General features: G+C 39.3%; 1 protein-coding gene across 1 annotated transcript in view; it reads left to right on the top strand.

The window, feature by feature from the left end:
* NOX3 (NADPH oxidase 3) overlaps positions 1–21,651 on the top strand; it is a gene marked incomplete at both ends in the record, with an annotated part of 39,178 nt that overhangs the window by 17,287 nt on the left and 240 nt on the right. The window contains 6 exons of the mRNA XM_082305677.1: positions 505–634; positions 3,779–3,871; positions 5,003–5,256; positions 8,875–9,037; positions 16,374–16,520; positions 19,746–19,870. Of these exons, the coding sequence (XP_082161803.1) occupies positions 505–634; positions 3,779–3,871; positions 5,003–5,256; positions 8,875–9,037; positions 16,374–16,520; positions 19,746–19,870 (912 nt within the window). The remainder of the gene's footprint in view (positions 1–504; positions 635–3,778; positions 3,872–5,002; positions 5,257–8,874; positions 9,038–16,373; positions 16,521–19,745; positions 19,871–21,651) is intronic.

Below are 21,651 nucleotides of genomic sequence, written 5' to 3'. Positions count from 1 at the left end.
CTCTGAAGTAAAGAAGCTAGAATTTAATATGTTTAGAGAGTACACATCTAATTATGGTCCTCCAACTTTATTTGCAGCTTTTAAAAATGCATTTAGAAAGCAGCAAAGGAAAGAGAAGGTCTGTCACTATTAAATTTTATTATTTTCCTAAACAATACCAGATGCTCATATACAGAGGAGGTCGAAGTGTCTGCTCCAAAGAACTTCGAGATCATTCTAATTTTGCCACAAACAGCAAAATGCACATTTTCTATGCAAGGGCTCTCCACACTTCAGCTGCATTGATGTATACCAATACTATAACACACTTCTTGCATGTGGTCAAAAAGTCACAGCAAAGCTAAAGGAAAGGTAATTTGAACAAGAGAGCAGAATAGGGTTCAAATGGCCAGTTCCTGAACTTTCAGTTATGTCCAAATCTGCATTTGACTACTGGTGCAAAACCTACAGATGCATAGAAACCTTGCAAAGCAGCATATCACTGATGAACATTTTTGTTTTAAGTCAGCTTGTCCGAGGTCAGACACCTCAGAGTCTGCTGCTTCACAATGTCACTTACTGTAAGGATCACTACTTGGAATGGGAGAACGCCACTCAGTGCCCTTTGCCGGAGTTTTCTGGCAACAAACCTGTGGTAAGAGTGATGTTTGTCTTCTGTTTTTAACTTAATGTCCTTCCTTGGGAGGCCAAATGTTTTAGGTAGTAGGGGGCTGGAGTGTATGACTGGCACTTAGTGTCATGTTTAGAGAGTAGTTTAGAGAGTAGTTTCACATTTCTGTTCCATGACCTCTCTCTGTGCATTAAGACACTGATCCCGACCTCCTATATAATCAGTATAGACAGGTACAGATGAAGAGTGATATGCAAAATTTTGGTGTTATTAATAAAAATTTTTATTTCTGGAAGATCCTTTAGTTAGGCAACACTCCCTTTAAAGGGTATGGATTCCGAGTTGTACTTTATTTAAATCTGTTGTGTACATTTATTTTTAATTATTCGGTATCAGCAATATCCTTGATGTGTTCATTGCACAAACAGAGTCTCCAAGTGAAAACCTTATGGGGGTAGAGATACAGAAAATACAATGGAACAGTAAAGCTAGGGATGCAAATTAATACTATTATTTTAACCAATAGTACTTTAATAGGGATAGTCTAAATACCAAGGGAGAATAAGTTGGAGATAAAATTATGTCCTTGCCTTGGGGCACATGCTTCAGATTGTCCAGCCTTGATGTCTTAAAGTTAGGTAAAAAGGAGAGAATTTGAAACAATGAATTAAAAAAGGGAAAGGCAAAAGGCAGGAAAAATGTCCCACGGAAGGGTGGTTTTGCTGCAACAAGATTGCAAATCCACAGGGGGTAATTAAGTAGCAGACTTGTACAGTATGTCAGATGTCTAGCATCCAAACAATATCATTTAACATTTACAGCTCAAGATTTAGCTTGCTCATATGCAAGTTTTTGTTGTTTCTTCCAAAAAGAGAATACATACCAAAGGAAATCTTATAGTAAAGGAGAAAAATTAGCATTCAGTGTCTTGTAGCTCTTTTAATGGCTGACATAGATTTTTCTTAAACTAAACTATTGTTAGCCACTATCTAACCCGCATATTAATGAGAAAATGAATGCCTCTCTAAAAATTTCAGCTACAATGTCGCCATAAAAATCAATACATGGCTACACACCATGAATACAGACACAAGCTTGCTTCCAACAGCATGTCTTCACATTCATTATCATAAAGCTAACTGGAGAGAACTTCCACTTCTCTGTGTTAAACCTATTTTGCCACACTTTCCTGCATACCCAAGGCCACACTTGCAAAGTCACATTACTTTAAATGAATTGTGATAATACCATATGGCATATAGATCATCTATAAGAACAGTGCTTTGCCGGATGGGTAATGTGCTATGGTGTGATACCTGCTAGATGCCACAGTTAGCACAAATTCATTCAGAGGCTAAAAAGCCATGGCGAGGCTTGCACAGCACTGGCAGGGGCAGATGCGGATGTGACTGAGCAGGAGGAGACAGCCTTTTGCACAGCTGAGATTGTGTGAGGTGACACCGGAGTGCACGCCCCACTGGCCATGGCTTCCAGGGGAGGCTACCATGGCAGAGCGCCTCTCTCAGTCATGTCACATCTGCTCCCCTGCTCCATATTTCAGCAGGTAGGAGCCCGATTTGGCTCCCACTGAGGACGATGAAGCACTTCTGTTGCACCCGGGGCGTCCAGACTTTTATCCTCACTGTCTCTCCTGAGCCATCGCTGCCCCATCTCAGTTCATTCTCATTACAGGAGCAAACACCACTTGGGCAAGAATACTGATGCCCTGATTAGGCAGCCAGGAGCTGTGTTGCCTGGCAGCCCATCCCTCCTGGTGGATGCCCTGTTGTCCCAACCCAGCCAAAAGATATTTTGGATTGAATGCTCTGTTGCACTGGAGCGATGGCACATTTGAAATCTCAGCTGAGCTCTCACGCAGGGTAGCCTGCAGCCTTAATATTCCTGTCACGTGCGTTTATTTACAGGTAGCACAAATGGAAGGGAGGAAAAACAGGTCTCATCATTATTGTGGCTTGATATATGCAAATATATTCAAGACATGTGAGATCACCCACTGTGCAGAGACAACTGTAGTATTTAGGGACAACGGATGTGTTGGGTTTCTGCTTTAACTGAGAATCTTCTGGCTTATGCTGGTTTCTTCCCATTATTAAATCATGCATTTTTTTAATTTAATTTTCAAGACTTAACCTTGGGAAATTGCCACTCCATCCTCTTAACACTTTCTAAGGAAGTCACATAATTTTATGGTTTGCTTCTCATAAAAGATACTTTATAAGCCCTGTTATCCAGCTTGTGGAGCAAAGGCAGTGTTTCAGCAAGTAAAGTTACTCTTTGGAGATTTTAAAATCCACATGATTGTGGAGTCTTCAGTTTGCTAGAATGAGCTATGTAATTAACAAAACTGGAAATAAAACAGTATCTCCTACAGAAAAAAAATTTTTTTAATCATGAAGATTCAATTACATCCAATTATCATCTCAGCTATCAGTGCAACTCAATGAAATCATCAGTCGGTATACTTGAATAGCCAAGTATCTTTGATTGTTATAGTGATCAGTACATACAATTAGCAAGTACAAGCACAGCAATCATCTGCAATACTTAAAGTATGACCAGCTTAGGATCCTAGATCAAAAAACCACATTTATTGATACAGAGCCGACTAATGGATTAAATGGAAATATATCCCATTCCTCTAATTGAATATTTGGGACTTAATGTTTTCTCATGCAGCATCAGAAAACTGATGGCTGACAATAAGAGCTACTCCTATCTGACCCTTCTGAAATATCTTAAACTTTGAAGAAAAAAAAAACAGTAAGACTATGAGTAATATTGTATAAATGTATGCATCTATACGTCTTCAGGTCCAATGACGTCTATATGTAACACCTAAATAGATTAATCCTTTTGCCTTTTAGTAAGAAAAGATTTTAAAGGACTCTTCTTGGCCAGAATACAGATAGATATTAGCACTGCTTTTGGAGTGTGTCTGTGAAGGAGTCCCATATGTCTGTTCCACAAGAAAGCCAGAACTGCTACAGTAGCAAAACAGAAATACTCTCTTGAGAAAGGCAAACCAAAAATCACAGAAGAGAAATCAAATAATTTCATTTTAGGCTACTTTCTGATTTAAACCAGAAATGCAAAATATTTTTGTATATAGTAAAATAATTTTTTTTTTTAATATGCAACTTTCTATAGGCTTGGAAGTGGGTTTTAAGTCCTGTGGTGTTGTACATCTGTGAAAGAATTGTCAGATTTTGGAGATTTCAACAGGAGGTGGTCATTACTAAGGTATGTAACATAGCTTGCATGTCTGCATAAAAAAAATGCTATGTCAATGACTTTTTTTGTCTTTTATAGATAACTTCTCTATATTATGACCTCATTTTTCACTCCTAGCTTCAGCAGCTCTTCCATCATTACCATGGTTTCAGCCAAGTATTGATTTTAGGTTTTACGTTTATTCCAATAGCAAGTCCAGAATAATATTCCATACGGGACCAAACTTGATTAATGAAGTACGAGACTTACCACCACCATAACATAAACATCTGCACAGAGGGTCTCTCTTTTTAATGAACTGAAACCATGTTCCACTGCAGTAAATGCCAGAGATGCTCTCGACTTCAGTAGGACATGGCTTTTACTTTCAAATCTGGAGGCTTCCAAGGAGATTAAGGGTTACATTATCAGTTAGCATAAATAGTCAAAGCTTCATTAATACCACTGTAACAATTTATCCCAGTTGTAAATATCTCTGTGTGCTAAGGGCCTATCTAAGTCACAGCAGAATGGATAGGGAATGCCGTGATTGAAGCACGTATCAAGCTGGCAATCAGAAACAGGCTTATCTTGTGTGAGGGGAAAAGCATGTCGGATAAGTCTTGCTGCTGATTTCACAGAGTGGCTGTGATCTGAGAATCTCAGTATACTATGTGTGACATATAAAATTGTCTGCTTAACTGAGATTACCTCTTAATAAAAGTATATTAGAATTGAGCTCACTGGGCTTTTTTCTTCTTGACAAACCAACGATAATCCCATACATGTTAATTGTGTTACATGACAGTAAAACTGGCAAATTATTCCAGTCTATTGAGGAATACTTTTGCACAGGCTCTACTAAGATAGAAAGTTGACAAATTGTTGAATTGTTACAGCCTTTCCTCTGCCTCTTACACTCACAGAGCAAGCTGCCCCACGATACACATTGTACTCACTCTCAAGCTGTTGGCCAGCAACAGCACTGCAACATGCAGTTTAGGCCATAATCTACAAGACATTTAAAAATTACTGTGCATCCCAGTTTGCATTAGCTTGTGGTTGAACTCAGGCAGAAATGATTGCAAAGTCACCTGTAACCTAGTGGAAACAGTTACTCTTCTGAAGGAAAATAAACCAGGTCCTTTTATTATTGTTTAGGTGGTGATACATTCTTCTGGAGTCCTTGAGCTTCACATGAAGAAACGTGGCTTTAAAATGGGACCTGGTCAATATATCTTTGTACAGTGTCCATCTGTCTCACACCTGGAGTGGCACCCTTTCACTCTCACCTCAGCTCCCGAGGACGACTTCTTCAGTGTTCACATACGGGTCGTCGGGGACTGGACTGCAGCCCTCTTCAAGGCCTTTGGAGCCGAGGAAAAAGCTTTCAAGGAATTGTGGATGTTACCAAGGTTTGAATAACAAACAATACATTTTAAAATGTTAATTTTACATTTTAAAATAAATGTTCACATTTTAACTTTAATTAATTTTGTTTGTGTTCTTTATGATACAGTATTAGATTGCAGTTCTGGATCCATAAATATGCCATTACACTAAAAAAACCCACAAATAAACACAGTCATGAATTTAGGCCAACAGCTACCACGAAGACGTGATGATTAATACAAGACTTAAAATCCATATCAATACCTATATCTCTGTTGCTATCATCTAAATCTCTAACATCTATATCTACACCTAAAGATATCCATTTCGACAGATATCTGCTTAAGAACTGAATCAAAACGACACTGGAAGTTATCTGCTAGCTTTGTGCCTGTGTGCTTATGCTCTGATGGCACCCATTACCGGCCACCCAAACTTCCAGCTTTTCCCATTCAGTTACTTACATATTTTGTGGCCTCAGAAACTTCTGCCTGAACCTTACTTCATTCCAGCAGTCTCCCTCAACTCTGTCTCCGATGTCCAAACCCTGCTCCACTTTATAAAGGTTGTTGGCGTTCAAATTCTGTATCTGTGGCATCTTAATCCAAGCAAAAGGTTGATGCTTCGCTGTTGCAAGTCAGCAGGGCTCTGCTGAAGTTATTAGGGCAATCCTGACTTACACCAGCTAAGCATCTGGCTCTATATGTAATGGATTCAAACCACATAGCTCCTTGCAGGCATAGAGGAGATTTTCAGCAAAGAAGAGCCCAGCACAGGATCATTGCAATTCTGGTGGAGAGTGAAGGGCCTGGGACTGAAGGGACAATTTTCCCCTTGGAAAATTGCTTTTGATGAGGGAGTTCTAGTAAAACTGAACAGCAAAAGGCACTTGTTTAACTACATTTATATAATTTAATGGGACTTGGATGCTAAAGAACATTCTCCTAAAAAGCTTATAGACACCATTGAGCTACAGAGGCATACTAGAAGGTGGGGGCAGAGAAGAAAGCCTGGTCCAGTCTTTGCATTATATCAGTTAATAAGAATTAGAAATGAAAGCCATGCCTTTGTTAAAGGCAACTGGAATGAGAAGTATGCCATTTCAGCAGAACTGGAGCAAAAATGGTCTGAAGTGATTGACAGCCAGTGTAAAGAATGAGAAAGAGAAAAACGTTATCAAACGTTGCTGGCCACAATGCAGGGTTGAAATTAACAGCGCTGTCATATATAAAGCATCTTCTTTTTAATCTTGTTAGGGTGCCTAATGCCATCATTCAGTTGCTTTCTTGCAATATATTAAAAAGAATATTTCAATAGTTAAGCTAGCAATAAAGCAAAAAACAAGTCTTTTTCACAGGTTTCAATATCTAAAGATAAACACCAAACTGGTGACTGTATTAAAAAATAACATATAGCAGAAACTGAGCAGAAGACAGAAGCCACGTAGCAACTGAATGATAAGGTAAGGTTCTAAAAATAAAATATGTATATTGTAATTCATAAAGGAAGACTAAAATAAAATGTACGTGCATTTATACAGGTAGCAAAGACAGTTAGTTGTGATTTCTGGACAATTTGAGAGATAAGACCATAGAATAGACTATTCCTGTGAAAATAATCAAGTTCCATATTATGCCTCTTCAGGGTTTTGGCTCACTGTTTTAGCACATTGTCCCAAAATCTAACTTCACTTACAGTCAGCAGTACTACATAATCATGCTGATCAGCAAATGTTTAAATTCTAAAAATAATACAAGAATCTGCTAATGTTACTTTTCCAAAACTAAATACTTTCCCTGCTTTCCCCAAAGGTATAGTGCTTCTTTCTAATGAAATTGTGTAGCTGGAAACAAAGAATACGGACAATCCAAGCCATAGCTAGAAACAGTCTACAGCCCTATTTTCTACTCCTCCCTTGGCAAATGCAAATGTAGTATTTTTCATCACTTTGTTTACTATCTTCCTACTTTCCTCCATCCTCTCTAGATCAAATGAATGGGTTGTATAGCTCAGTTTCTCCACTTTCTCCTCCCTACTTCTCTGAGTCTTTGTATTTGGCTAAGCTCTCTAGCTACAGCTGAGCAAGGCATTCAAACCAATGATGGGATCTCTGTCACCTGAGGATTTAGTAGCAGACTGACAAGACAAATCTCTGTAAGGAATGATTCAGAAATAATTGATCCTGTCTTGTAGCACAGAGACAGAGTAAAGAATCTCTTGGAATTCCTTCCAGATAATTTTTTCTCAATCTACTAACAATAATGAGAATTGCTCCCAAGCCCACATTGAACTACATAGACAGCTTACCTGAAAGTGGTTCTTAGGCACTTTACATATATATCCTAAATTAACCGTATTTTACGGGAATTTTTGAGTGCTCAAAACGTACCAGGCTGGGCAATAATCTGAATAACAATACATAGTAAGAAAAAAAGTTTATTTTATTTATATCTGTGGACAGATTTCTAAAAGTTATCCCTGAGTAGCTGTTTCATTTGCTACTGCACTTGCAGAGCATTTGGAATACTGAAATAAAAATGAACCATGTGACAAGTACAAATGAAAGGTAAAATGTTTGCTAGGACTTCAGGTAAGAAAGCAACAACAGGGTTTCAGACACGTTGTGTCCCTATATTTGTGTGTACCATTGCTTGGTGATACCCCTTTCTTTTCCTGTTAAAACATTTCATTCTTCCTATGTCTGCATATTTGCTTGTAGTATTTAAGCTGAATTTTAAAGATGATTCATGCAATAAAGAGCACAAAACAATACAAAATCTGAAAGAAGGAAAAAACTCATTTTTCCTGTGGACTGGGTGTTAGATAGTGAAACCATCTTCCAGAGCGCTTATGTTATTTAAAGACAGACTGGACGGAGCACTCCAAAGTACTGTGTGTATTTACATTCCACGTTGCTAGAGGAATGAATCTGATTATTTAATAATCTTTTTCATCTCTAATTTTAACGCAAAGGAATGCCTCAGCATCAGCAACATTGATTATAGGAGGCAGTAACATAAACAAGTGTTTCTCCTTACACATTTTGCCTTTATGTCAGATACTAAGTACAGTATTATTGCCAAGAATGTATTTCTGAAATATTGGTTTTTCAGAAAGAGCTGAGAAAATAGTAGTTTTCTTGCATATGATGACCTCTTTCTTGCTTTTTCTTTTATTACTTTAACACATATAGAGAACTTTTCAAAATGATTAATATAATCTGTTCCTCTTCACTTTGATATATACAATATAGAAAATAAAGCTCTAAAACAGGATGCTTTTCAGTAATTCATAATTAAATATGCAAATTCCACAGCTAAATTTGGGCATGCAATTATATGACTAATCACATTTCAGAAAGCCAGAAAATTGCAATTGCATGCTTAAATAGATGGCCAGGCCCCACACCCACATGGGTGCTCTTGTTCTCTCATTTCAGAAAAAACAGTTGCTTTGCTATTAAATGGCACCCACCGAAAATTAAATGTGTTTGTACGGGTAATTTGTGTGCCAGTTTAGACATGCCTTTTCTCTTTTATTTTAACAGAAGTTCAGTTTTGAAAATATGTAGCCCAACAAATTTTAACCTTTCTGTCATTTTATATGTTGGTGACCCTTGACTAAATGTCTTGTTGCTGTAGAGTGGCCGTGGATGGACCATACGGATCTGCAACCACAGACGTCTTTCACTACCGAGTGAGTGTGTGCATTGCAGCAGGAATTGGAGTCACGCCATTTGCCTCTATTCTAAAATCCATTTGGTACAAATGCTGCAACCCTAACACAGTACTGGCGCTGCAGAAGGTAGGTGGGAAAGTTTATTGCTCCATCAAAAAGTTCCACAAATGAGCCTGTTTTGCCAGGTTAGAGAGACAATTCAGAGCTAGAGATTTACTTGACTGCTTTAACTCCCTCTCAGAAGCAGCCACTTGCTTTGCAGCTGCCTCAGGAGCTGTTGTGGGGTAAAGTCTCTTGAATTCACTGTCACTTCCAGAGGAAGAAGGTATCCCTAGCCACAGTGTTTTTAGTAAAAGCTGAAGAATCAGATTTTCAATAGCAACTGGAGATAAATGTGGAATTTCTTTCATAGCTAGACAGATTATTAGAGAGCTAGAGGAGAAATTTGTCCTCCTTCCTACAAAGAAAAAAAATATTGCAAGGTTGTCTCAGAAGTGAAGGGTGGCACTTGCTCCTTGTCCAGCTGCAGGTTTCATGAGGGCCCTTTGGCTGTGTGTCCTGGTCCAGAGTGCTACATTCAGCAACCATTAACTGCTTTTCTCACCTTGCAAAATCAGGACATTAGCCAGCATAGAAGGAATAAAAGAAGGCATTTAAGCTCTGGATGAGATGCATATATCAAGATGCATATTACTGCCTCAAACCACTTTAATTATTTCGTTGAAAAAATACATTGGGGTCTGTAAGGCATGGATGGCACCAATTAAGTTAACATACTCTTGATCTGCTAACCTGTTATACATCTTCTGCTAAGGATATGTGAGGCAGCACTGGGGGAGGATAGGTGAAGAGATAATGGGTGAAGTAGGGTGAGGGATAAGAAGGTAAAAGAGAAAAAAATCAGCATTAAACATTCTCTTCCTTATCTGTCATGGCAAGTGGTAGCTTGTGGGCCTTACAGCTTCTTTTAGCTCATTTTCCAATGTAAAAGCTGAATCAGGAACTGTTCAACATTTCACTTTTAAGGACAGATGTTGAAATTGCATTGGAGTGGACAGACCTCTGAGAGGGTCAGCACATATGGAGCTGATTGCAGGACCAAGGGGCTGATCTTTTTAAATGAAAGAGTGTTAAAACTGGCATCTTAATGACAAGCTGCCACTGAAAAAGCATCTGGGATTTTAGTAACTGAGGAGTTGAGGACAGGTTCAAATTGCCAGGAGGGATCTTTGAGGCAGAAAAAGCACTGAGAAGGGAGGGAAATAAAAATGAAAATATGTGCTAGATGTGAAAAGAAATGTATTGGCAAACACTACCACTGTATCAGAATGATCTTTTCCACTGGAAGGAGAGCTACATATATGTATATACACATTATATATGTATACTATGTATATTCTATATGTATACAAGTAAAATCGTTATTGTTGTCATTGCTGTTGTTCTCTCTAAAGGGAAAAGAACAGAATTTAAGTATGCATTGAGAGTATGGCATACCTCAGGGTGTTCATCCATAGCTCAGGTTGAATCTTGGTTAAGTGTGCCTGCAAAGATGACTGCATGGTGCCTTCTGCCATGGTTTTCTGCCACAGAGTTCAGTTTTTCTGAATTCCTGTGAAATACAAAAGTATCATGTTTTCTATATGTCCTTTCTCTATATCTTGGCTTCCTTACTGGTGCAGTGCGAATAGTGATGCTTATTTTTCACAGGTGTTATGAGGCTAAACTTCATTGGTGTTTGTAAAATATTTTGAAAGCCTGGATGAAAGGTGCTGGGGAAGTTCACAGCATTACTTAAAAAATTTAGCAGCCATCTTAGTGAGAACGATTAATCTCAGGGTAGCTCCACATTTTTTTTCCATTGGTTAAAAGCTTCCACTTGTGGTATAATTGCAAATAATTTAATCGTCCTCAAAGTATTCAGCACTCTCTTTCTGCCATGATGAGTACCATAGAAATGTCTATTAAGGAAATAAATAAGAGTTTTTTTTTTTTTTTTTAACAACTTCGTTTTGATTTGAGTACAGCTATCATTACGCTTATTGAACTAATATTTCTTAGTGTTGCCCACATACGGTTGAGATATAAATACTCATAGCTTCCATAATGTCTGCAGCTGTATAATTTAAAAAACTCAGCAAATCAAAAGGAGTACACATTTATCTAATCGATTCTTCGCAATTAAATAGCCTTAGAGCCTTCATTTCCCTATAATTTTTTGTGATGAGGAAGGGCGCTACTACTAGTCATGACTGGAAAGTTTCTACTGGCTTTAGTTATGCATAAAATGATCTTTTTTTCAAATTAGTGGTCCGTTTTTCAGATCAATTGCTGCTGAAATTGGTAAAATTGTACTGATCCATCAGATGATAATATTAGCAAACATCCACTTTCTCTTTTACCCTACATAAGGACAGAAGAAAGGTCCTAGTGAGTGTCACCAAAGATCCATCTAGCCCAATATCCTGTCTCCAACAGTGGCTGTTCATAAACATCTAGGGAAAAGTATATAGACCAGAAAATCACACTGTGATATGTCTTTAGTGGACACCTTCTCGCCTTTGAGCAACTTGCAGTTCAGTAACATCTTGATACAAGAGCTGCATCTCTGTGTTTAATATCCCTTAGTAGATTTTTCTTCCATGAATTTGTCTAATTACTTTTTGAATCCATGTAGACCTTTGACAGACACGGCACGTTGTGGCAATAAGTTCAGCTACATATAGTGAGGAAAAGAAAACAACCCTTTTCCATTTTCTTTGAGAGTGACCGTCCCTGCCTGAGGGAACCTTCTGCTTCAAGCTCTACCCCAGCCCACAGCCTTCTCCGCAAAACATCTTCTCCCGAAGACCTAAAAACCTGGGCTCCTTTTGCTGCCAAATGTAACCATCTTTCTGAACTGTGTTTGAGAATGGTTTAGGCCTCTTGCTTCAAATTTAGGGGTATGAATTTGAGCCTTGTCCTGCATTTATATGAAAGGCTGCTCGCTGCCACCCTAGCTCTAAGTCAGTGCCTCATGCAGGCTGCCAGACCCCAGTCCCCCACATGCCCTGGGCTGCAGGCACTGCTGCGCCTCACCTGTAGTGGACGACTGGATCAATTAATTAGGCTGAGGAAGATCTCTGATCTTTTTTGGTATGCTACAGCCCACGGGTGGTGTGGTGTACTCAGGAGCAGGAAGGACTAGGGTTTTGCAGGGAGGTGCCCAGCTGCAGGTGTAAGAGGGTTTTGCAGGGACTAGTCATGCCTAAGAGAGAGCGGCAGGAGTCAGAGATGAAGATGCCTCCCTGGGCATCCCCTGCTTCATCACCTTTTACACCCCTTTGGTGAAAAGCTGGCTTTGCCCAGAGCTGCAGCTCCACCTCTGTCTTCAAGGAGCAGGGAGAAACAGATGGATGGTCATCAACAGATAATTATTAATGACTTTCCACATGATGGAAGCTGATTTACAAAGTATGTTCTTTCACCTTACAGGAAAGAGGTATCAGAGCTCTTGCTGTATCCTTGCTCTTGTCTGTTGTACAAAATTCAGGATGTGGGAAACCGAATGATAAATATGCATGCATTGCAAGGGAGCAGAGTATTACAGAAATAAGCGACCACTCAAAACCCTGCATTACAGATCTGATTAATAGCAATACTGCATCTAACTCAATTTGCAAAAAGAACACTTGGAAAATTTAAGACAGTTTACTTGGGCAAGCCATCAAGCTGATGAATGTAGCCGATGGGGGTAGGGTGGGTGGAGACTAATGAAACATAAATCTAAAACAGATTTTTAAGGGTCCTAAATAATTGTAGTCAGCTAATAGTATGAGGCTTACAAGAAAAAAATACACGATTCAGAATAATTGTACAATTACAGAAATGCACTGATGCTGGCTTTATTTTACAGTTTTAATAAGGATTAATTTTATTGTGCATTTGTTGTATTTTAATTATACATGTAATATGTTGTGCTACGCTATGGGCAGTCAGTGTAAAAAAAGAAAGACTTCTTTGTAAGCACCATTTATTTTAACATATTATACTAGAAGTCCTCTTTGATCTAAGGGAAAAGGAGACCTTTTACCCATAGGCCATCCTTCTTCACTACCTCTTTTTTTTCTAAGAATATAATTATGGCCAAAAATACTTCTTATAATGACAGCCTTTCTTCATTACCAAATGCTCTCCACCTCTAACGTGAAAATTAGAGGCAGTGCAATGGGAACTAATTCAGCAGGACCGCACCAGGGATGAGTTTAAGAAACTCCTGCAGCATCAGAAAGCTACATCCTTTCTTGAGAGGACTGTGACAGAGATGGCTTGACCCCATTTGGTTGGCCTGGCTGTTACCACAACAGCTAGGTCTGAAACCAGCTAAAAGCATGCCTTCAAGCTCCATATCCTGATATTCTGGAAACCAGTCCCCCATTTCCAAGACCACACCGTCTCAACTCATCGGCTAGCTTTTCTTCCTCCTTCCCTGAATGTGCTTGGCTCCCAGGCCTGCCCACATGCTCCCAGTTGCTACCCCATGCACAATTTGTTATTCATTTAGAAGCACATACCTCCTCTCCACACATGTGTACTAAATATACATTTCCATAAAATGAACTGCTGAAAAGACTTGAGAAATAAGATGATCGAGTAGAGGCTGGGGGAAGAAATTTCTCACTACAAGTCAACAGCCATGGCGTGATACAGACTGACAACACTCAGTGGCCTGATTTTTGAGGTGCTGAGGATGTGGAACAAGCAGGGACTTCAGGATTCAGACACAAAAAAACTACATAAAGGTTAAGGCTATAAATCTTACCTAGTTTTGGTAATTTAAAATAATACTGTTGTTGGTCACAAAAATGAAATGCTATAAAGTCAGTGGGCTTGCTTTTTCCTCATAACCTATGCCAGTGTAAATCAGCAGCAATCCTCCTATAAAGCAATGAGGTTATATTTAAGGCAAAACATTGAAACAGAAGGGGAAAAAGCAAACAGCCAAGATGGTTGATACTAAAGTTCTGCAGACAGTCCTATTCCTAGGCTGTAAAAATACCCTGCTTAACCCTGAGTGCTTTATCTCTGTTTCCTGGGATCATACTTCATTTATATTTCTTACCGAAACCACAGATGGTCCCTTACAGTACACTCAGATCTAGGAAACACCTCAAATTACTGTTAGTCTCTTTCACCAAATCTCCAGTGAAGCATAGTGTTACCGCATTTTTCTCCCACCACCTTACCAGAAGTCTGACAACCTAGTATGTTAAATCTTCGGGAAATCTCTTTATAGCTTTCTGGTTTCTTCTCTGATTTTTCACTTCAGAAATGTTTAATACGCATCTTTATCTCAGTGATCCTATGGAAAAGGGCTACAATTTCCAAATCATCAGAGCTCCCACAATGATTGCCTTGGGGACAGACCTTCCAGATTACCTTTGATATTGAGGTATAATAAAAGACAGAGGGGCTGGTGAGCACAGAGGTGGGTTGGAGGAAATTGAGGGATTTTGCAACAAAATAAAAATCACAGTCACTATAAAACAAGTTCCAACCATCCCTTTGTTATAAGCTTATGCATTGTCCTCCATGCTGTTCTTTTTTCATCTGAAACTGTGTATTTTTAGGCTTCCTCCACATTTGTGAATTATTTCTCTGGAGGCATTATAAAAATAATTACACTCAAAATTACATTGCCCACAGAGGCCCATTCGAGGTCTGGTGCCCTCTGTTCAAAAGTAATGATGGATTGCATGGCAAGAGCTAGAGAACTCAAGTTATAAGAATTGCAATCAGATTTGTCTTATAATTGTGGTTCAGCTGGGCATCACAGTGGTGCCTGAGCAGACACCCAGGGAACTTCAGACACTCATCCCCTGGGTGGTGCAGGAACTCCCAGTCTAGTCATCTACACAGCTGGACCAGCTCGAGACAAGGGAGTGAGCTCAAAGCAGGGGATGGGCTGTACTCCCAACCCTCTTTGCAGCACAGCATTGGTGGAGCAGGTTTCCAGGTGGGAATTTCCAACTGTCCTGAAGACTCCTTAAGGCAGCTTTTTCTCTGCCTAGGCCAACTGTATGTCTCAGTGTGTTGATCAAGATCCTGGGAGCGGAATCTCACTAGTCCTGAGACTCCGCAGGCAGTTCCTACTGCAAAATCGATTAACTTGTACATGGATAAGACATGTGCAAATGGTCAGCAGAAACTGTTCCTGCAGAAGTGGTCACGCAGGACAGTCTTTTATACATAGTTAATTACTTAGAAGATGCCTTGTATGTAGTTAAGACCATAGATCACAATAGATCATAATAGATCATGCACATGCCAGAGTGATCACACGGTCCCTGGGCCAGCTGGCTATAAGAACTGAGCAGAAAAAGGGGTTTAGGGAGTCTCATCTGATCCAGCTGAAGATGCCACAGCAAGGACTCTTGAAATAGAATCTCTCATCATCATATGGACAGTGACTAACCATCTTGTTTGAAAGATTTTATTCCCTATGCAAACGTTACCCTATGCCAAGATCCTAATAAATTAGTTTTGTTGTTTTTTTAAACAAACGCTCTGCTCTGTTTGTGACTGACTGCAGTAGAGGAGAAATAGACAGAAATAAGCCATAGGAATGATTAAAGGATGGAAGCTTAGCCTCTCAGTGACAGATCCCAGGAATGTTTGGTTTACCATAGAGAGGATTATAGGATGACTTGATCCCAGCCTCTAATTTCTACCTGGGGAACAAAACTTTAATAACAGGCTCTCCAATCCAATAGACAACTAAAACAAGATCCAGCATATGGAAGATGAAGCTAGAGAAATCTGGATGAGAAAACCTGTGTAAATTTTTCATAGAGAGGAGGTTTTCAACCAACAGAAAACCAATCATGGGATAGTGGTTCATTTTACCCCTTTGGCAACTTTAAAATTACAGTTTCATGTTTCTCTAGAAATTATATGCTCCAATTTAAACAAGAAATACATTAAAAAAGAAGTAGGGGTGTAGTCTGTTTTATATAGGGTATCTGACTTGAAGAACATAACTGTACCTTTCAACCACATCAACTGTTAACCTATGGCATAAGGTCTTGAGAAACAGAAATTCCTTGCTTCAGTGCTGAATGAAACTGAAATTCCATTTTAAACATAACTGAAAATAAATCCAAAATTTCAAAGAATAATCAAGTTATTTGCAAGAAATGCAGGGTTAGATATTGTAAGTCAAAGCTGAGATGCACTGGCAGGGGGAGATGGGAAACTTGTACATTGCCCACCGTCACTACTACATTAATATATTCACTCAATGTTTAAGAAGAAAATGGAATTTTTAAAAGATAGAAACTACATCATCAAAATTATGTGTAATGATGTTTAAATTTACAGTAGAGAAGAGTCACACACTATGTGGTTAATGAGTTGAGCTAATCATTAGGAAGTTTTATTGAAAGTTTTCTTCTTGTTAAATCTCTTTACTTTTATCTGACAGGTTTATTTTTACTGGATTTGTCGAGACCCATCAGCATTTGAGTGGTTTGCTGATCTTCTGTTCCACTTGGAAACAAAAATGGCTGAAAAAGGGAAAAATGATTTTCTAAGTTATCGTATATTTCTTACTGGCTGGGATGAAAGTCAGGTAATAATGAAAGTCTTGTGAGTCTGAGTTAATGTACCTTGCTTTTCCAGTATGGTAACATATGGAACAGGAACAGCTGACTAAATGATGGATGAAGCAGAGAGACAAAGAACTGTAAATATAACGACACCAAGCTGTCTGTTTCCATCTCACATTTAGGAAAACAGGAATGGAGAAATCAAGCCAGTCATCCTTGCAGTCCTGTATCTTGGCTTGGGCAGTGCTGATTACCAGGTGTTTTGCAGAAAAGTGCAGAGAGCCTTTCAGGAGCTTGTGAGGGGACATTTTGTCCACGTCTTCAAAACACAGGGTTGTATAAAACGTGTTGTTTACTCTTATTATTTAGTATAATTTTTGTTGTTCACATACATGTCCAGTTCACTTTTGAACCCTGCTGTGCTTACAACATTTTGGCAACAAACTCTATGGACTAATTCATGTTGTTTGAAAACAGATTTTCTCTGCTTGACTTCAAATTTGCCATCCTACAATTTCATTGGATCATCCCAACTCGAGGCGCTTAATCCTTAGACTGGGTCAATTTATTCAACTTCTTCAGTCTTTACCTAGACCCAGATGAGTTGATTTTCTCTCCTTCTTATTTTTAATGGATCACTCAGATGACACTGTGATTGGTTAGGCACCTGCCAGAAAAACTCTCACAAGAAAGTCTTTGCTCTACTGTTTTATTTCCTGCTGTCTCTGTTGAATGAAGGACTGTCTAGCAGAGATTAAAAAAATAGATTTCATGGAGCTTTTCCCTTCCTGCCTCTGCTGCCACAAAAAACCATTGTTTCTTTCTGCTTTCCTTAGGGCTTCTGTCAAGTAATGAGGTATGTGCATAAAGCTGTATTCAGAAAAATCTACTCCCACCGTGAAGTATATGGCAGTCATAGAAACCACCACTGTGCATTAGCAGTATCAGAGGGTATTACCTAAAACCTGTTTTGAAAGAAGCTATTGAGGAACATAACAAAACACAAAGTTGCCCTCATCTCTCAACTGTCATCATCCCACTTCCCTCTTGGGCAAACATCAGGCCAGAAGTCAGGTAGAGAGACAACTATTCTTGCTGGGATGTCTGACTCTTCACTCATGTGCCCTGCACTTTTCCAAAGTGCCTCCTTCTTCTCTTCAAACCCTGTCATCCAGTCTCCTGTCAGCACTGCCTCATTATCCTGTGCTACTGGTTAGGTGACAGAGGAGCATCCCTGAAGCTGTGCTGCCTCCCTGCCTACACTGGTACTGCTCTTGCTCCTGGAGCCCCCCAGCATCCCACCTCTAAAGGGCTGTGTGGAAAAAGGAATGCTTTTCAGTGGCTGCTTCTCCTACTCTGACCAAGCCCACGGAACTGTGCTAGGTAACAGCTCCGTCCTCTTCAGACATCCACAAAGCTCCCTCATCTTATGGGTCTTACTTATCTTTAGTAAATTCCAGTTCATCACTCCTAAAAATTTGAGCTTTAACACCAGTAATATTTGGATGATGCTTTACTTTACTTCTCCCTTAGCAAACAACAAAACCAACATTCTCCCCATTCTCTCCTTGTCTCATCACATAGATGACCAGTAGTTGGGTGAAGCTGAACTCAAGGAGGATGGGCAATTTATAACTTCTAGTGCACCCTCCACTACCGGCAGGTGTTTACTCCTCAGACATAATGTTTGTTCAATGCTTTGAGCTCTTTGTAGATTCCATGTTGGCATCAGACGGTCAAACAGATACGGCACATGTCTGCCTCTGCTTGGACAAGAAATCATGTTTCAGCTATTGCTCTTTGCAATGCCCCTGAGATTCCTAGGCAACTTTAGTGCTGTGAGCTATAGCAAGGGCCAACACCAAAAATCCTGGAAAAGTTCCACTTAATGTGAACAGAAATAGCCCATCTGCTCAGTAGCAATTTTGCTGTAAGCAATTAAAAAATCCAGCAATTCCCTACCTCCCACTCCCACCAAACACTTTAAGTCCTTTCTTAGGCTATTCCAAGTCCTCTATGACATTGGCCCAAACTAACAAGAAGAATCTTTTAGAAACATGACCTCTTGTGACAACTGTGATTGACCAGAATAATTGAGTTGTTAAGCAACATGGAAGACTCATTAGCACGAGAAAGATACAATATTCCCAGGAAATGGATCTAAATTTCAGCAACCACTTCTGCAAGAGATGATAATGATGCCTAGTTCATGCTAGGGCCTGAACTAAATGCAAAGCCCATTTTTTAGCTTACCTTTCCTCTGGTAATTTCTTGACAGTGATAGTAACGATGATAGTCTGTAGTGAAAACAAGCATATTACTCCTACACAATAGCAGCACAATTAGGAGAGACGGTGGTTTTGTTTTCAAATGCACCTGGGAAGTACTCAGATAGCATGGTAATGGGCATAGCATAGGAGCTGAGAGACAGTAAATGCCCAGAAAAATCAGGATTTGTTTTCTTGGCACTGGGAGCTGTGCAGCTCGCTTAGTTCAGTGCTTCACCTGAGCTGATCCACTTTCTGCACCTGCCTCCACCTGAGGAGAAGAGTCAAACCACTCAGGGTTTTACCCCTCCCGGGCTGGTACATCCGCTGTACATCTGTGGTACATCAGCAGCAGAATGCTCTGGACTTACTTAAGGTGCATGTAATTGCTAGTATTTATTGTCAAAATCTGTTACAGTACACTTTGTTCCCTTTCCTAAACTCCAACTCGGCCTTTAAAATGGTGACTGTCACTTTAGGATCTGCAGTGAAGGAAGTGTAGGGTGGGGTATTCAATGGCTGAGAAGAGGTTTAGGAATCTAAGACCTGCCTGTAAAAGTGACTGAGGCACTTAGGCCCAGGCCATTAAAGACAGGTATTTAATCCCAACTCATTTCAAACATTTCATGTCAAGAAACTGAACTACTTTGAGGTCTCAGGCACTTTTAGAAGTGCTTTTTACACTTCTAGTCATTTTTTGAACTGTTGAGTACTCCTCTCCTCTCCTCTCCTCTCCTCTCCTCTCCTCTCCTCTCCTCTCCTCTCCTCTCCTCTCCTCTCCTCTCCTCTCCTCTCCTCTCCTCTCCTCTCCTCTCCTCTCCTCTCCTCTCCTCTCCTCTCCTCTTTGTCCTCCTTCCATTTGATAATTACAGTTTCCTTTCCATTCCCTCTTTCACCATGAAGCAGCATTATTTGTATCTCCTCTTACCTGGAGTATACATTGTTGACTCTAAAATTATTATCTTGTAAATTTGCCTTTAGGCTACTCACATAGCCCTACATTATGATGACAAGATGGATGTAATTACTGGTTTGAGACAGAAGACCTGCTATGGAAGGCCAAACTGGGACCATGAGTTCAAGCAACTAGCCAAAAACCATCCTAGGTAAGGCAGGCTGCCTTCTAACCTTGTTAGGCAACTCTTCTCTCAGTATAAACAGGGGGAGAAGGGGAGGGCAAACCTTTCTAAATGACCCTTTTAAAATAATTTAGTTTTTTTGCTGTGTGGAAAGAAGATTTATGCTTAATGAAGCTTTTAATGAAGAAATCTCGGAAAGAGAATGCCAATAAAATCTAATTTTTGGACAAGAAAATCTAATATTTAGAAGTATTTCAATATCCTGGCCTTTGTCCAGATATAATTGAAACACACAATCCAATTACTGTTCTGCACAAAGGACAAAGTAGCATTAATTTCCCTTGAAGATGGTTATTAAAGAGATAAACTGTGATTTTTTTCTTATGATGTCAAGGATATGTTTGTTCCCCTAACATATTTGGCTACTCTTGCAAGACTATGCTGTTCTGTTATTAGTTCATCTCTGCTGGCAAAGACAGTTCATTTGAACTTGGTGGATTCGCTAGTGGTCTGAGAAAAGCTTCTTTGTTCCTGAAAGCCTTTGAAGCGAGAATTTGAAATATTTTGTGTTCAGCAGTAGAAAATTCCAGAATCTTTGTGACTCTCTATGGTTTCCAAACATTTACCTGCTAATGCAAAATAAAGGCTTGCACTTGGGAGACAGAGATACAAAAAGAAAAGAAGAAAACTTTTTTTAAAGATGAAAAAGACCCAAGAAAAAGCTGAAAGGGAAGAGATCAAAGAGAATATAGTAAGCTACAAGAATACCATAAAATTGCAAAAATAACAGTAATAGAGAAACCACTTGATGGAGGTCAAAATAAATACAATCAGGAAATATGAAAGATTAAAAATAGAAAAAGGCCAAGGTAGAAAATATGATTTTTGAAAGACCTTTTATAGGGATTCTACTGCATAAACAGAGCTTTTAAAGTTATAGTTGGAACATTACTTTTTGTTACTTTTGTTAAGTACAATTGAGAAAAATATGTTTTTCTGATGCTCAGCGAAGGAGATGGGCATTAACTTTCTATGCTGGATCTTGGCTGCACCAGTGTCTTTTAGCAGATTAGCAGGAATATACCACTCCAGGCTAAACCTAGTGCAATTGAGCACCAGAGCAATATGGGCACTACTTCTGGGGACTATGGCTTGGGCACCCAAATTATATCTGCAGCCCCTCCTTTACAGGAGCAAACTTTTTGAAACTCATGCTGTCACTTGTCACTTGTACTGCGTTTACATAGGTTGAGCTTTCCCCAGTAGCACAGCATGTGTGTGTATCTGCGTGTACATACATATGTTTTAAAGCAATACATGGTGTGTACTGAAGCAAACCCCTTAAGCACTTTGCAGCAAGTAACCAGGTTTCCAGCTCCCTGTAACAGACTGGTGTGCTTATGAACACAATTCTTTATTACAGTGGTCATGTTCTTATTTTGTAAGAACTACCTATTTCCAAATTTTGTTATTGAATCAGCTATTTAAAACTTGTCCATAGGCAGAAAGGGGGGGGGGGGGGGGGGGAGCAGAAAACTCAGAAGTAACTGAGAATTTTGTGGTGTTTTTTTTTTTTTTAAATTTAACTCAGCTGGAGAAAAAGCATTAACAATTTTCAGCCCAAGCAGTGTGTTTGTTTCTCTGATTAGAAAAAGCTATGAAGATCAAAACCAAAGAACTACCATTCAAAATAGTTTGTGACCTCTAATATAGCAAACCAAATAAATAATGCAATAAGACATAATAAACACTAAAGTATTAAAATAATTATACTGTAATACTTTGTGACAGTAACACAATTTTTTTCA

This window comes from Platalea leucorodia (assembly GCF_965183815.1).
Source record: "Platalea leucorodia genome assembly, chromosome: 3".
In the NCBI taxonomy this organism is placed as follows: domain Eukaryota; kingdom Metazoa; phylum Chordata; class Aves; order Pelecaniformes; family Threskiornithidae; genus Platalea; species Platalea leucorodia.
This window is presented reverse-complemented; position numbering and strand designations above follow the sequence as displayed.